Raw genomic sequence first — 15154 nt, forward strand, 5'->3', positions numbered from 1 at the left:
TACAACTCTGTGTCCTTTTTATTCCTCCAGGTTATGTATGCATTGTTCATAATTATAACTTATAGTGATTGCCTAAAATAAATTACAAACTAATGTCCAACAATGCAGGAATGAGTAAACCATGGACAACAACACACTGGGTTATAAAGTATCACCATTTCTTCCAACAACATCAGTCTTATACTTCTAGGCAATAACCTTTCTATCATTAGAAATCTCATTTACTCATCTTTTCTAAGGTTAATCTTTATCAACAGTAAATATCCCATTCAATACTATTTTTTTTCTTAAATTCAGATTTACTATTCCATATTCTATTTCTTAAAGGGCACCTAGACCCTCACATTTTAATAACAGAATCTGTATTTTCATGATTATGCACCAAATGTTATTGCAAATCTTCCCATCTAATACTCCAGCTTGATGCAAAACAGTGTTTCCACCCGAAACACTTTTCCTAGCATAAGGTTTTCTCTTTAACAATGCACTCTGATCCACAAATAGTTGAGACTTCTTACTAAAATATATCTCATTCCCTACATTCCCTCAAGTAGGATTACTGATGGACCATGAGAGGAGTTTGGAGTTTTCTTCACTGTAATTATCTGAAGTTAAATAAGAGTTACAGAACTGCTAAGCTTTCTTCTATTCTTTTCATTCATAGGTTTCTTCTAAGAAGATATTTTCTACTTAGTAATAAAGGGAGAAGTCTTACTGAACTCTTACTAAAAAATTCCCCCTCTTGATTATACTTGTAGGGGTTTTTTAATGTGTTATCAAATGTACAAAAGAAAATCTCTCATCAATTCAATTCAATTCAAGTCACAGAGTTTCTCTTCACTATGACTCCTCTGGTGTTGAAGCAGAGCTGAGTGACCACTATAAGCTTTTCCACAGTCATTGCATATAAAGCGTTTCTCTCCACTGTGCATTCTCTGATGAATAATAAGAGAAGAATTCTTACAGAAAGCCTTCTCACAATGATTGCATTTGTAGGGTTTTTCTCCAGTATGGTTTCTCAGATGTACAATAAGGGATGAACTCTCATTAAATGCTTTCCCACATTCATTGCATCTATATGGTTTTTCTCCAGTGTGAGTTCTCCGGTGCGCAATAAGGTGAGAGCTACAGTTAAAGGATCTTTCACATTGATTACATTTATAGGGCTTCTCACCAGTGTGAATTCTTCGATGAGCAACCAGGTGACAGCTCTGGCTGAAGGATTTCCCACATTTATTGCATTCATAGGGCTTTTCTCCAGTATGAGTCCTTTGATGTCTAACAAGATGAGCCATCTGGCTGCAGGATTTTCCACATTTATTACACTCATAAGGCTTAATTCCAGAATGAATAATTTCATGTTTAGTAAGAGCTGAGCGTTCTCTGAATGCTTTGCCACATTCCTGACAGTTATAGGGTTTTTCTCCCGTGTGAGTTCTCTGGTGGGCAATAAGGTGGGAGCTCCAGCTGAAGGATTTTCCACATTCAGTACATTTATACGGTTTTGCTCCAGAGTGAGTCCTTTCATGTTTACTAAGGGCTGAGTAATCCCTAAAAGCTTTTTCACATTCATCACATTTAAAGGGTTTCTCTCCAGTATGCATTCTCATGTGTGCAATAAGATGGGAGCTCCAGCTGAAAGATTTCCCACATTCAGTACATTCAAAAGGTTTCTCTCCAGTATGAGTTCTCTGATGTCCAATAAGATGGGAATTCCAGTTGAAAGACTTCCCACATTCATTGCATACGTAAGGTTTCTCTCCTGTATGAATTCTCGTATGCACAATAAGATGAGAATTCCAGCTGAAGGCTTTTCCACATTTATTACATTCATAGGGTTTTATTCCAGTGTGAGTCCGTTCATGTTTAGTAAGGGCTGAACGATTCCTAAAAACTTTTCCACATTTATCACATTCATAGGGTTTCTCTCCGGTATGAGTTTTCTTATGCTGGATAAGATAAGAGCTCCAGATGAACGATGTCCCACATTCATTGTATTCATAGGGTTTCTCTGCAGTGTAAGTGCTTGTATGTTGAGTGAGGAATGAGTCATACCCAAAGACTTTCTCCCATTCATTGTATTTATATGCTTTCTCTACAGTACCAATTTTTTGATGCTCCATAAAGGATGAGAAGTAAAAGATATTCTCATATTCTTTGTAACCACATTGTTTTTCTCCAATATGAGGTCTTGAATGTTCATCGAAGGATGGGCTCTGGTTAAAGATTTGATGGTATTCCTTATATTCATAGAGTTTTCCGCCTGTATGCATTCCGTTATGATCACCAAAATGTAGTATATGATTGAAAGATTTAACAGCATCAGTACATTTGAAAAGATTATCTCCAGTTTGCATCCTTGCAAGGTGAATAGGTTGCACAGACTGGCAGAAGGCTTTGTCATAATCATTACTTTCACAGGTAATCTTATCTGCATACATTATGGCTGAATTACATCTCCAACTTTCAGCATTTGTATCAGGCTTATAGAAATGTTCTATTTGAGAAACTCTCTGAGATGGAAAAAAGTTTAAGCTCTGGCTACACTCTGCCCCAAATTCACAGAACTCAGAGCCTCTTTGAGACAGTACTTGCTTTTGCATGAAGACCATCTGCCTCATAGCTGTACTTTGGTTCATGTGGTACATTTCTAATTGGTCTTTACATCCCAAAATTTCTAACCTGGAGAACCAAGGATCACCCCATACATATTGTTCTAACTTCATGCTATGGGATTGTTCTTCCTCAAAAATGTTCTGCGTTGGGATCAATGCTTTGCTTTCAAGATTTCTCATCATTTCTGAAACAAACAGAAAAAAAGCTGTGAGAGCACAGAGAAAGAACTTCTAAAAATAGAGTGGAAAAAGTGAGATTTTTTTCTTTTGGTCCATATTATTGAAAAGGCAAGACTGAACTTGTTTTCAAATAAACTTGTAACACACAGAAACATCACAATAGGAAAGAGAACAGTGAAAAGTGAACAAAGTAAGTAATCAGAATATAAAGTGTTTGCTTAAATACTGATAAAGTCCATTCAGGAATATTTATCCATGGTAACAACAGATGAGCAAGGCCCTTAGCAAATAATGTTTAAATTACCAAGGTGTCTTAATTTATTTATGTGCTCTAATGCCCTACTGATCCCCTGTTTTGACACCTGCCAAAATAGGAGGGGGTAGCATTAAGAGAAATCACCAACAGAGGCTTCAAGCCAGGATGTATCTATGAAAATATGCTATCACATTACTTCCTACTCCATAGAGTTCAGTCAATAACACAAAATTCATTAGCCCAAAGGGCAAAAGTCACATGATTTAGGGACACTCCTAAATTTCTTCTAACAACTACAGAATCATTTATGGAGCAATGACATAAGAGATGAACTTGAAAGGCAGTATATTGTGATAAGACAGATACACAAGTTATAATCTGACAATCTGTATTTAAATACTGGCTCTGCCACTATCATTAGAGGACTTTTCTGATGATGAAATGAGATTGTGAATCCAGTGAAATGTCTGGCAAATTCAATATATAAAGCCAACTGTCATCATTGCTGAGGCATCAATCCTCCAACAACTGAAGAGGTCTCCTCCATTAATTTGCTACTGCTGCTGCAACAAACTATCACACCTGTTAAGTAGTGGCTTCAAATAACACAAACTTACTATCTTACAGTCTGGAAGTCAGAATCCAAAATGGCTTTCACTGGGCAAAAATCAAAGTAGCTTCCCTTCAAAAGCTCTAGGGGAGAATCCATATCCTTGCCTTTTCCACTTTTAAAAGCTGTCTGCATTCCTTGGCTTGTGCCTCCTTCCTCTACAAGGACAATTAAGCTCGCGAACTCATCCTAGAAGAAGTGCTACATACCTCATTGCTGAATATCACTACGATCACCTTCGAAGTGCTCCCCTTGGAAAGCTATGCACCAATGCCAGCGCCTAGTCCACCCTTCAAAGCAATTCTGGAATTCTTTTTCTGGAATGGCCAGCAGAGCTGTCGTTGTATTACCCTCGATGTCCTGAATGTCATCAAAATGTCTTCCTTCCAACATTTCATTTATCTTCAGGTAAAGAAAGAAGTCATTGGGGGCCAGATCAGGTGGGTAGGGAGGGTGTTCCAATACAGTTATTTGTTTACTGGCTAAAAACTCCCTCACAGACAGGGCCGTGTGAGCTGGTGCATTGTCATGCTGTAAGAGCCATGAATTGTTGGCAAAAAATTCAGGTCGTCTAACTTTTTCACGTAGCCTTTTCAGCATTTCCAAATAGTAAACTTGATTAACTGTTTGTCCAGTTGGTACAAATTCATAATGAATAATCCCTCTGATATCAAAAAAAGGTTAGCAACATCATTGCAACACGTTCACGAACTTAATTGTCACACCTCATAACTTCAAAGCACATCATTTTGGCCTCTGCTTCTGTCAACCACATCTCCTCCCTGTGTTTCTGCCACTACTGCTTCACTCATATAAGGACCATGTGATTATGAGGAGTCCACCCAGATAATATGAGATCATTTCTTCATCTCAAGGTCCTTAACTTATTCACATTTGAAAAGCCCCCTCTGCCATACAAGGTGCCAGGTTTAGGAGTGGACATGTTTTTCTGGGGGGAGTGTCATCATTCAGCCTACCACAGGGTCTAAAGCTGCAGGTACACAACAGGACCTAGACCCTGTCCTTTTTCTCTAGGTTTTTCTTGTTCTGTCTTCACCATACACCATTTTTCCCCTTTTACTACCAAAGTTCTCAATTTCTAGCTTAGAGGACTCACTGAAGGCTGGTACCAAGGATACATATTAGGAAGAAGGGGAGACATAATCCAGAAGGAAGCAATGAGATTCCTGGTTGTATCAAGATCAAGGAGATGTCTGAGATGATTTGCAAGATGATAGAAGTGTAAGAATGGAAGTGGTGGAACCACAAGGCTCAGGATGGCAACTTAGAATGGTCAGCACTAAAGGTGGGAGAGTTAAAGCCACCAGAATTCAGGAGCCCTTATAAGGTTTCAGATCTGAATAGGGGGCAACTCCACAAAAGACTACTTCATTAAAGTGGATGAGATGTCATCCATCTTCAGGACTCAAGGAGAGGTATGGTACATTGTTAAATCATAAATAGCAAGATACAGAACAGTGTATGTCATATTCTACCTTTCGAAAGGTGAAACGTAACTACCCATCCCTACATGCTTGTAGTTGCATAAAGAAACTCTGGAAACATGCAACATAAATACCGAAAATGATTACCTGGGATAAGGTGTCAGTGAAAATGGCAAAAGGAGGACCTCTGAAATTTTGTCCCTCCATGAAAGCAACCAAAAAACTGTCAGAAACTCAGAATCAATTGCTTCAGAATTCTATAAATTAACCAAAGATTTGCAGCAACCCAGGGAGAGTTTAATAAAGAAAAGGCTGAATTTTTATAATAACAGTGAGCTTTATAGCATTTTTCACCTACTGTAGTCCCATCTCTGGCTCCCAAACTCAGCAGTAACCTTGGAAAATAACAGCCCATATTTCTGGTACTAGAGCAGAACACAGCTGGAGCTTTATCAAAGCCTTGTCCCCAATGAATAACCTTTATTTGACCTGTCTGGTGGTTCCCTGGAAGATCCCCCTTAAAAGGCTTGTCAGGAACTCGAATAGTGCTAAAAGCTTCTAGGGAAGAGGTATCTATCTGTCAAACGTTTTCAGGCAATGTTTTAAAGTTGCTACTATCTGAGACGAAAGGAAACAGTTGGGGCAAACAATACACAAATCAAAAAGATGAAGGGGAAAGCCAAGGAGTGAGACGTCCATGGGGACTCTGAGAAGTTCTAACATATTCCTAGGAATCTAGAAGGCCACATGCATACACATGAAACCGCCAAAAGCCAAAGCCAAAGTGAGAATCGTGAAAGGAGCAGGAGAGAAGCTACTCATCACAGACAAGTGGTCCTCATAAGACTAACAGCTTATTTCTCATCAGAAACTATGGAGGCCAGAAAGATAAACTATCAATAACAAATTCTATATCTGGCAAAACTATCCTTCAAAAATGGAGAAATCAAGACATTCCTAGATAAACAAAACCTGGGCGAGTTTGCTGCTAGCAAACCTGCCCTACAAGAAATGCTAAAAGGAGCCCTTTAGGTTGAAATGAAAGGACACTAGATAGTAACTCGAAATATAAAACACCAATAAAGGTAATTACATAGGTAAATATAGCAAGACCGTAAATGCATTTTTGGTTTATAACTTTTTTTCTTTTTTTTAAAGAGCTCAGCAGCAGCTCAGCTCAAGGTGCCGTGTTCAATTTTAGTTGCAGGGGGCGCTGCCCACCATCCCTTGCAGGACGGGAGGAATTGAACTGGCAACCTTGTGGTTGAGAGCCCACTGGCCCGTGAGGGAATAGAACTGGCAGCCTTCAGAGTTAGGAGCATGGAGCTCTAACTGCCTGAGCCACCGGGCGGGCCCAACTTCTTTTTTTCTATCTTATTTAAAAAACAACTACATATAGCAATTATAAATCTATGGTGAGGGACACACAATGTATAGGTGTGACTTGTGACAACAATAGTATAAAAAGGGGAAGACAGAGGTACACAGAAACTAAGTTTTCGAATTCTATCAAAACTAAATTGGTATTAATCCAAACTCTATTATAGGTTAAGATGTTAATTATAATCTGCACGGCAACCACTAATAACTCAAAAATTTATAGTGAAAAAAAACTGGTTGCGTGTGTGTGTGTGTGTGTGTATGTTTGGGGGTAAGAATAATGTGGGTAAGAGGAGAGAATAATAATGAGATTTTTTTTCACCTTACCTATTTTATAGCTTTAAGTTTTTTCAGCCCTGTGAATACATTACACCTACATTAAAAAAACATATATATATATATTTTTAAAGAACTGTCTGTGGCATAGAGGATAGAGTCAATGGAAAAAGGAATTGTTAATAGCTATATACGATGTTAGAGGGGTAGTAGATTGGGGGAAGGGGGTTATCATTTTGTGAGGGGTGTAAATGTCTATTACATTGTTCTGTATACTTAAAACTAAAAAAAAAAAAAACAACCCTCAGTTGGCACTGCGGAATATATATATACTTGGGATAAAGTTCTAAAAATAAAATAGGTCAAAGACTATAAAAAAAAAGGAAGAGTCTGTGGTTACAGGAAACAAGTTTGGCAATAAATGAATTAAGAAGAAATTAAAAAGCAGGTTACAGAATGAGAAGTCATCTGAGAGCAAGACATAGCAGAGTTTTGAGAGGCATCAGGAAAGCAGATGGCAAGGGAAAGAAGTGTAACTTACAATAACTCACCTTGTTAAAGAAGGGCCTATCTGCTCTGAATCAACAGCAGCAAAAAAAAAAAAATCAATGCAAGGGATAAGGCTCTTTGGAGGGAACTGTGAATGTGTCTGAGGAAGGTGACTCCTCGTGGCCTCAGCCGATTTCTCTATCAAGGTGGGCGTAGAAGGTTTTCTGCTCCTACCTGGGGCCCGCTCTCACCTGGACAGGTGCTCTGAGGATATGTGTGCTCCAACCATGGCTCTTCTCCTTGCTCCAACAGGGAGATAACCTCAGGCTTGGCAATCTGCTTCCCTACATGTGAGGAAAAACACAGACTTGTGTAGCCTGGAACGCTTCCCTTGCCTCTTTCCCTGACCTATCACTTGGGCAGAATAAGCACGGTCCCACAACTTCTTGCTTTATAAGTGTTAGGAATTTCATCCTTGAAGCTCAGGGCTCAAGGTCAACTCAGCGCTTCTGAGGCCCGTGAGTCTTAAACATGGAGCACAGAAGGTACTGCAGTGGAAATAGCTTCATTTACGTGGGCAGCACCTGCCTTACCCACAGACAGCAGGTGCCCATAGGTCTCCAGCATCACATCGCGGTACAGGGTCCTCTGGGCGGGGCCCAGCTGCCCCCACTCCTCCTGGGTGAAGTCTACAGCCACGTCCCGGAAGGTCACAGGTTCCTAAAAGAGCACACACATTTCTCCTCAGCCTGGGGCCACCCCCTCCAGTGTTTTCTGGGAAGGAAGTGAGCCAGACAGCTTTGAGGAGGAGACAGAATGTAGAGCAGTAGCCCTAAATTTCTTCAATATTCTGATGGGGGTCACGTCTCACTGGGAACCACCCAGGGACCCACATCTGGTATATATTTTTAGGGATTAGCCATCTGGGCCACAATAACCACAACAAAGATGAGCAGGTTATTCCCAAGACTCTTGCCCAATCCTAGTGACACTGGCCAGTGTGGACAGGATTCCCACTAAAGCAACACCCCTTCTTCTCTGGAGATATACATATAGATGCTTAATAAGGCCATGACCAGGTGGACGCACATTACCTCTGATCAGACCAGAGATCTTGGGGCTAGGACCTGGAAGGGTGATCTGAACACTCACAGCCTATCTTCCTGGCCACAGTAAGGGATTTTCTGTCCCCACAGTAAGGGATCATCTCTGTCCCAAGGACTGGAGCTAGGGTGGGACAGAATTGAGCCAAGGACAATCACAGTTGCTGTCAAAAGTACTCTGAGTTAGGAAAAAACCAAACTGATGCTTTTAGGAAAATAGAACCAGGAATACTCACTAGAAAACTAGCAGGAAAGATGAATTATAATCTTCCTCTGATTTGGGAAATGAATGTATCACTTACAATCCTTGGAAGCAATCAGCATAAGCCTTGGGTATGGGGGTGGGGGTGAGGGGGGGTGGTGGTAGGGGCACACCTCCCTGTGGTGGTGGGGTGGAGTGAGCTTGTGTCAGGGGAGGAGGTGCCAAACACCCTGCAGCCCCAGCTCACTTCTAGGTCCCCTCTTGGCCTGTCTGTGCACTGTGGTCCTCCTCTCCAGCTGGAAGCCGGCTTTCTGGCCTCTCCGTTGGTGCAGAATCAACAAGACACATGTGGTGTGCTTCCACTGAGAGCCCTGTGACCCTCTACCCACCCCCTCACAGCTGCCTGATCACTTCTCTCCTACCCGATGGCAGGACTTTCTGCCCCTGAGAGTCATGGCTCTAAACTGATCAGCGCCAGTCCTCAGTGCTGCCATCTCTGTCCTGAACTGCTCCCCTCCAAATGAAGACTGGCTGAGAACACAGAAGTGACCCTACTACTATGACCCTCTTACTCCAAAAAGCATTTTAAACTGCTGACCACAACCTCCCTCGGTGAAACCCTCCCCAACCCTGGACTCATCAATGTCAATTTCTTGGTTTTCATCTTATAGACCTGCGCGGGGCCTGAGTTTCCTTGATGGCTGCTTCTTATTATGTTTTGGGGTAATGTAAGGTTTTTACTTAAATGTAACCTCGGGTAGAGAAGTGCAGAAGAAAAGCCTCAGTTCACTTTCAGAGTGATGGCACTTGGGGGACCCGCCAGGAGGCCTGCTCATCTCCTGCTATCTACCTAATCTCCTTAGATGGCTTCCGAGTTCACCTATACTGTCAGCTGCCAAGCTGGGAGACTGAGCCCCAAGTTCACCTTCCACCCCTCTCAAGACCCCAGTGGAATGCCCCCCCCCACAAACATATTTAAAAGGAATAGAAGAACCACATGTAATAGACACAGAAGGAATGAAATCATTAGAGCTTCAGCAACCCCTAATAAAAGTGGACAATGTCACTTATCAACAGTGACTGCTGTCCATGGGAAAGGCAGACAGGAAAACTGGTAACAGAGATGTCAAACTGACAATACTGACACTCGCAAATCTATGATGTCATCTGAAAACAGGACACCCAGACACCCTGAGCCCACTGATGCCACACAGTAGGCAGGACCCAGCACCCCTATGAAGTTCTCCTGCCAAAAATACAGAACCTGAATCTACCCTAGCCTTAGCCCAACCACCAGTTTACAGGAGATAAAGGAATGGAGGAAGTCATCCAATGACATCACCAGGACAAAAGCAGGCAAACTGACAAGTGACCGGTTTTCTTTAGTATATGATGTACATGCAACATGTAGTACTTATTTGGACCGATTTGAACCAACCAACTGTAAAGAGACATTCAGGGGAGAGGTGTGGAAAACTGAAGGTGAACTGGGTCTTAGGTAATACTAAGGAATTGTTAATTTCGTTGGGTGTGACAAGGTGTGTGGTTACCTTACCGTAGGTATCTCTTTGATATACACTGAAGTGTTAACAGGTAAAACATATCTAAGATACACTTGAAAATACTCATTTTTCAAGAAAGATTGTATGTCGGAATAGATGGCAAGGAAGGCAGAAAGCTTAGAGATGACAGTTAGCGAAGCTGGTGAACATGGATGTCAGTGGTTGGCTGAATAATGGTCCCCCCCATCCTAATCCTGAGAACTTGTGACTGTTACCCCAATATGACAAAAGGAGTTGGCAGAGATGTGATTAAAGATATCCAGATGTCATCACAAGGGTCCTTACAAGTGAAAAAGGTTGGCAGGACGGTCATAGAGAGATGTGACAATGGAAGCAGAGGTTGGGGCGACACACTTGAAGATGGAGGAAGGAGCCATGAGCCAAGAAATGCAGGCGGCCTCCAGAAGCTAGGAAGGGCCAGGAATCACTCTTCATTGAGCCTCTGGAAGGAACCAGCCCTGCCATCATCCAGACTTCTGGGTCCCATGGGAGTAAAGTGATGCTGTTCTAAGACATTAAGTCTGTGGTAATCTAACAGCAGCAACAGGAAACTAATACAGGGTTCACCTTTGGGTTTAAAAATCTCCTAAATTAAAAAAAGGCCTTCTTTTTTTTTTTTAAAGAGAGTAACAGAAATATCACAGCCGGTGAAAAGAGGCCATAGACACATGGTGGTCCACACATCCCTGGAAGATGGGGAACAGATGAAACTGTGGCAGCCCATGGAAACAGTGCAGAGGTGACCTCAGCCCCGCACATCAGAAAGGGTTGCAGTGGAGGCAGGACCCCAGGTTAAAGGATACAGTGAAGGCAGGAGTGAGAGTCAGGCTGACAACAGGGGAGGTGAAGGTGTATATTCGTCACAGCTTTGCCAGCTCCCCCACCTCCCCGCCAGCCACTCCACCTGTGGGCAGCACAACCAGCAGCCCTTACGTGTGGTCAAAACTCCCCCAACCCTTCTCAGACTCGAGTGTGGGAGGCTGTCAGGCTGGTGAGCTGAGACCTTCAGTCCGACATGGGGAGAGAGGGGAATCCGTGGGCTGACAGCCAGCTGCGTGCCTGGGAAACTGGCAGCAGAACCTACCTGGTGATCCTGGCCCATCCAGGCCCACGGACCTCAGAGTGAGACTTGTCAGAAGAGACAGAGACAGACAGGGAGGGAGGCCAACAACGAAGCAGACCTGACTCTCGAACACACCCTCCCAGCTCTTCCCTGGATAGGTGACCCAATTCGGCGGCCAGTAAGAGTCCAGGCAGCAGCTGCGCCCAGCTGTCAATGAGCTATAATTCTGGTTCTGATGAAAGATTTTGGTACAAAACAGGACAGGATGATATGAGAGGATCTCTGAGAGATCAGGAAAGAATTTATAGAATGTGAAGAAGAGCTAGCAGAGCAATTGCTTCAGGATGCCCATCATGTAAAAGGCCTCAGAAAGAGTTCCGTGGTGGCAAGAATATGATGGCCTGGCCCTGCTCCCCCAAAGAAAATATGGAATACAGAGATCAGAGAGACACAATTCATTCAGGACACCCACCGTCTAACAGAAGACCCCAGAAAGGGACTATAAAAGAAAAGGACAGGAGGGATGTTTTTATTAAATATAGGACGTCTTTTAAAAAGAAACAAAAACATTAGCCATTAACAAAGACAGATATGTTTAACAAAAATACACTGAAAAACATTTGACTGATAGAAGACACCACAAAGTCAAGACAAGCTACAGACCAGAAGATGATAGTTTATATATGGGAACGAATCAAGATCCAGAATGCATGTAAATTGCCTACATATCAGTTGTCAAACCATGCAGAAATCTAGGGACAGCACAGAGTGAGGACATAGATGGCCAACCATCATATGAAGATATTCAACCTCACTAGTGATCAAGGAAATGCAAATTAAAATTGTACAATATACCATTTAGTCTTGAGATAAGCAAAAACTAAGACTGTCAAGTGGTGGTGAAGAGGGAGGGAAATGAGCCCTTTCTCGTAAGGCACTGACTGAGAAGTGGCTTTAGGTTATCAGAGCCATGTGGCAGCACTAGTCATATTAACATGAACACCCTGAACTTCAGACAATTCCGCTTCTAGGGGTATCCCTAGAAAAACACTTACATGTGTGCACAAAAGGAAACTGCAAGAATGCCCACACAGCTGTGGTTGGAACAGCAGACATGGGGCGGGGAGGCAGACTTATAAGCCTATCCACAGATAGGATGAACAGAGTCCACCTCTCTGATGGGGCAAAAGGAACAAACCTAACCTGCATCTCACATGCACGGACCTCAAAGTTGACCTTGAGTGTTCAAAACAAGCTGCAGAAAAGCTACGTGTAGAAAAAGCAATTCTTTTAAAAAGAACAGTATTACCTGTCGTGTCTATGCAGTTTATTACCTACATGAGTATGAAAATGGATTAGTTGCATACACACCATGAGTTGTTCTGAGGAATAAAATGTAATTGGGGACTGTAAAGGAAAATAAAGTATGACAAAACATGAACAACTTAATTCAGAGTGATGGGGGGTCACGTTTGATTACTTTTTATACTTTTCTGTAATTATAGAATTTGTCAAAATAAAATTAAATAAAAAAAAGGTTTCCAGAACTGACAGAGATGTTATCAAACTAGAAGGGCCATGGATTAACAAAAACAAATACAGACCCCAGATGAATATGTCCCCATGTTGAGGTTCACAGTTCATGGGAGGCCTCAGGAATGCAAAGAAAAATGTAAAACCAAGGCTGGAGATGACATAGGAGAGATGCCAGAAGATAGGCACCTAGTCTAACCAGCTGTAGAGACAACAGGGACGTTCCTGAGCTAGGAGAGGTATTGCAGGTGTCACGGTTACTGACACTTACGGGTGAGGGGGCAGGACAGAGAAGGGCCCCGCCCCAGGAATGACTGAGCCCTTACCAGCTACGTCTGCTAGGATGACTTAACATTCCTGTTTCCATGTTTTGCGCATACGTGGGAGTTTAGGCTTTCTGAAGTACTTTCTGGAATCTGCTCACACACCCCCAGCGCAGTTAAACCATGGGAGGGTTTTGGGAGGATGCAGAGGGTGCCCAGCTGGTCTCAGCTGTTTGCCTGACAGGATCTCATGGGACTGCCCCTGCATTACCTAAGTGCTCTGACAGTGGCCCCTTCACAGAACCCGGGGAAATTCAGATGGCCTCTTTGGAACCTTCAGAATTTCATTATTTGTTAATATTTTAGTACAAGCTTTGCAGAGAAATGTAATGACACTGCACATTCTCGAGACAGCCAAGGACAGGTGCAAGGTACAAGATTATTGGTGTTTTATGAGCATACAGTTTATCATGCAGAAATCGTTGGTGGGCTGTTCTAGAGGGATTTGGGAGTTTCCATACTTGGGGAGGCTGGCTGGGATTTTCAGATAGGCTGAGACATTACATTATTTTCCCTATTCCTCAAAGTAATGGGAATTGGGCTCCCATTAGCTGAAACTTCAGTCGCCAAGATGTTTCTAAGAACAGACTATTCAGATAACAAGGGATGACAGCACTTGACATTTTCACCAGGTGAATGCTTTATTTCAGTAAATATTTAATTTGGAGGGAACAATAAAGGGATATGGGGCTTATCTGTGTTCCTGAAGACCTTGCTCAATACAAAACTCACATGATTCAAGTCTCGAGTTTCCCCACAGGAAAAATCCAAAGTGAATGTGGAGAGGGGACCAGGAGTATGTTCTCAGAAATCACAACTCTTCAGACATTGGAGGGTGTTTTTATTTGAATTCTCCATTTCATTTTCTCAGTGTTAACCCTAATAATTCTAAGAACCCCTCACCTAACAGCAGAGTGCAGCACAGTGGTTATTAGAGCTTCTTCACAGCATTTTATTACAACTAACTTCTGTTTCCGAGACACTGATTCAGGGCCCATCTTTCAGCCTGGCCTAGCTTCACTGCTGATTCCATACAGGATCTAAAAATGACTATACGTTATATCAGCAGTGAACGTCATCGTCTCTCACGTTCTGATGCCAGACAACCACCGCCCGGCACCGTGCGGTCCAGGCCCTTGGCAGCCCAGGAGAGTAGTGCTGCCACGTGGGGTAGTACACCCAGACGCACCAGTCACTTTTAACTGTGGGAGGGCTCATTAGTTTTTTTTGTTTTTCTTTTAATTTGGGGGAGGTATAAAGATAATAGACATTATTAATAGTATATGCTATAGTATCTCATTTAGTTAATTCGTTATTTTAACTCAGAAGTAAAAGACTTCAAGTAATGAAACTATTTCTCTTCATCTTTCACAGCAGGGAGTCAATACAGTAAATGTGTATTTGATGAATTAGGATAAAAAGCTCTCATTTAGAAATATGGAGATAACCCTAAGAAACTGAAAACAGTAAGTTAAGAATAGCTGCCTGAGTCATGAAAAGAAATAAAATACTGAGTCATGCTATAATACATGCTACAATACTGATAACCCTTTGAAAACATGCTAAGTGACAGAAACCAGACACAAAATGCCATACATTGTACAATTCCCTTTATAAAAAATGTTCAGGATAGGTAAATACATAGAAACCCTGGGGGTTGGGGGGGGGGGCCTGCAAAGAGTGACTATTATGGATATGGGGTTTCTTTTCGGGATAATGAAAATGTTCTAGAATTAGATTCTGGGGATGGTGGCACAATTCTGTGAATATACTAAAAACCACTGAACTGTACATTTTAAAAGGTTGAACTTTATGGTATATGAATATTTTAATAAATCTGTTATAAAAATATTTTTTTCTTAAGTGGCTGCCTCCAGTGAGGAGGCTGGGAAGAGGGAAGGGAGGAAGAGGACACCTCTCCAATACCATCAACTCTGCTCTCCTTTTTCTCTCAAGAGCCATCCCGTGCCCTTACAAAGTCAAAGTCCCCCTGCTTCGACCCACTAATACCTCTCAGATCTTGCTCCCAGGCCCTGGTCAGACTGAAGCCTGAAATGCCAGCCTGCTTCCCAAAGCCCCTTCTCCCCACCCCTGCCAGGGACATCTTTCCAGCCACA

General features: G+C 42.3%; 1 protein-coding gene across 20 annotated transcripts in view; it reads right to left on the bottom strand.

The window, feature by feature from the left end:
* The window catches only part of ZNF606 (zinc finger protein 606), a 19064-nt gene continuing 3910 nt past the window's right edge, over positions 1-15154 (bottom strand). For 2 of the 20 annotated variants that reach the window (XM_019711554.2, XM_019711553.2), the window contains exons 5-7: positions 7845-7971; positions 7503-7595; positions 1-2800 (exon numbers count right to left, since the gene is read on the bottom strand). In XM_019711554.2, coding sequence (XP_019567113.2) covers positions 813-2800; positions 7503-7595; positions 7845-7971 — 2208 coding nt within the window. In that variant the 3' untranslated portion in view covers positions 1-812. The other 18 variants (XM_074315467.1, XM_074315456.1, XM_074315457.1 and 15 more) reach the window with 17 other exon arrangements.

The sequence above is a fragment of the Rhinolophus sinicus genome, linkage group LG11 (genome assembly GCF_036562045.2).
Source record: "Rhinolophus sinicus isolate RSC01 linkage group LG11, ASM3656204v1, whole genome shotgun sequence".
NCBI lineage: Eukaryota > Metazoa > Chordata > Mammalia > Chiroptera > Rhinolophidae > Rhinolophus > Rhinolophus sinicus.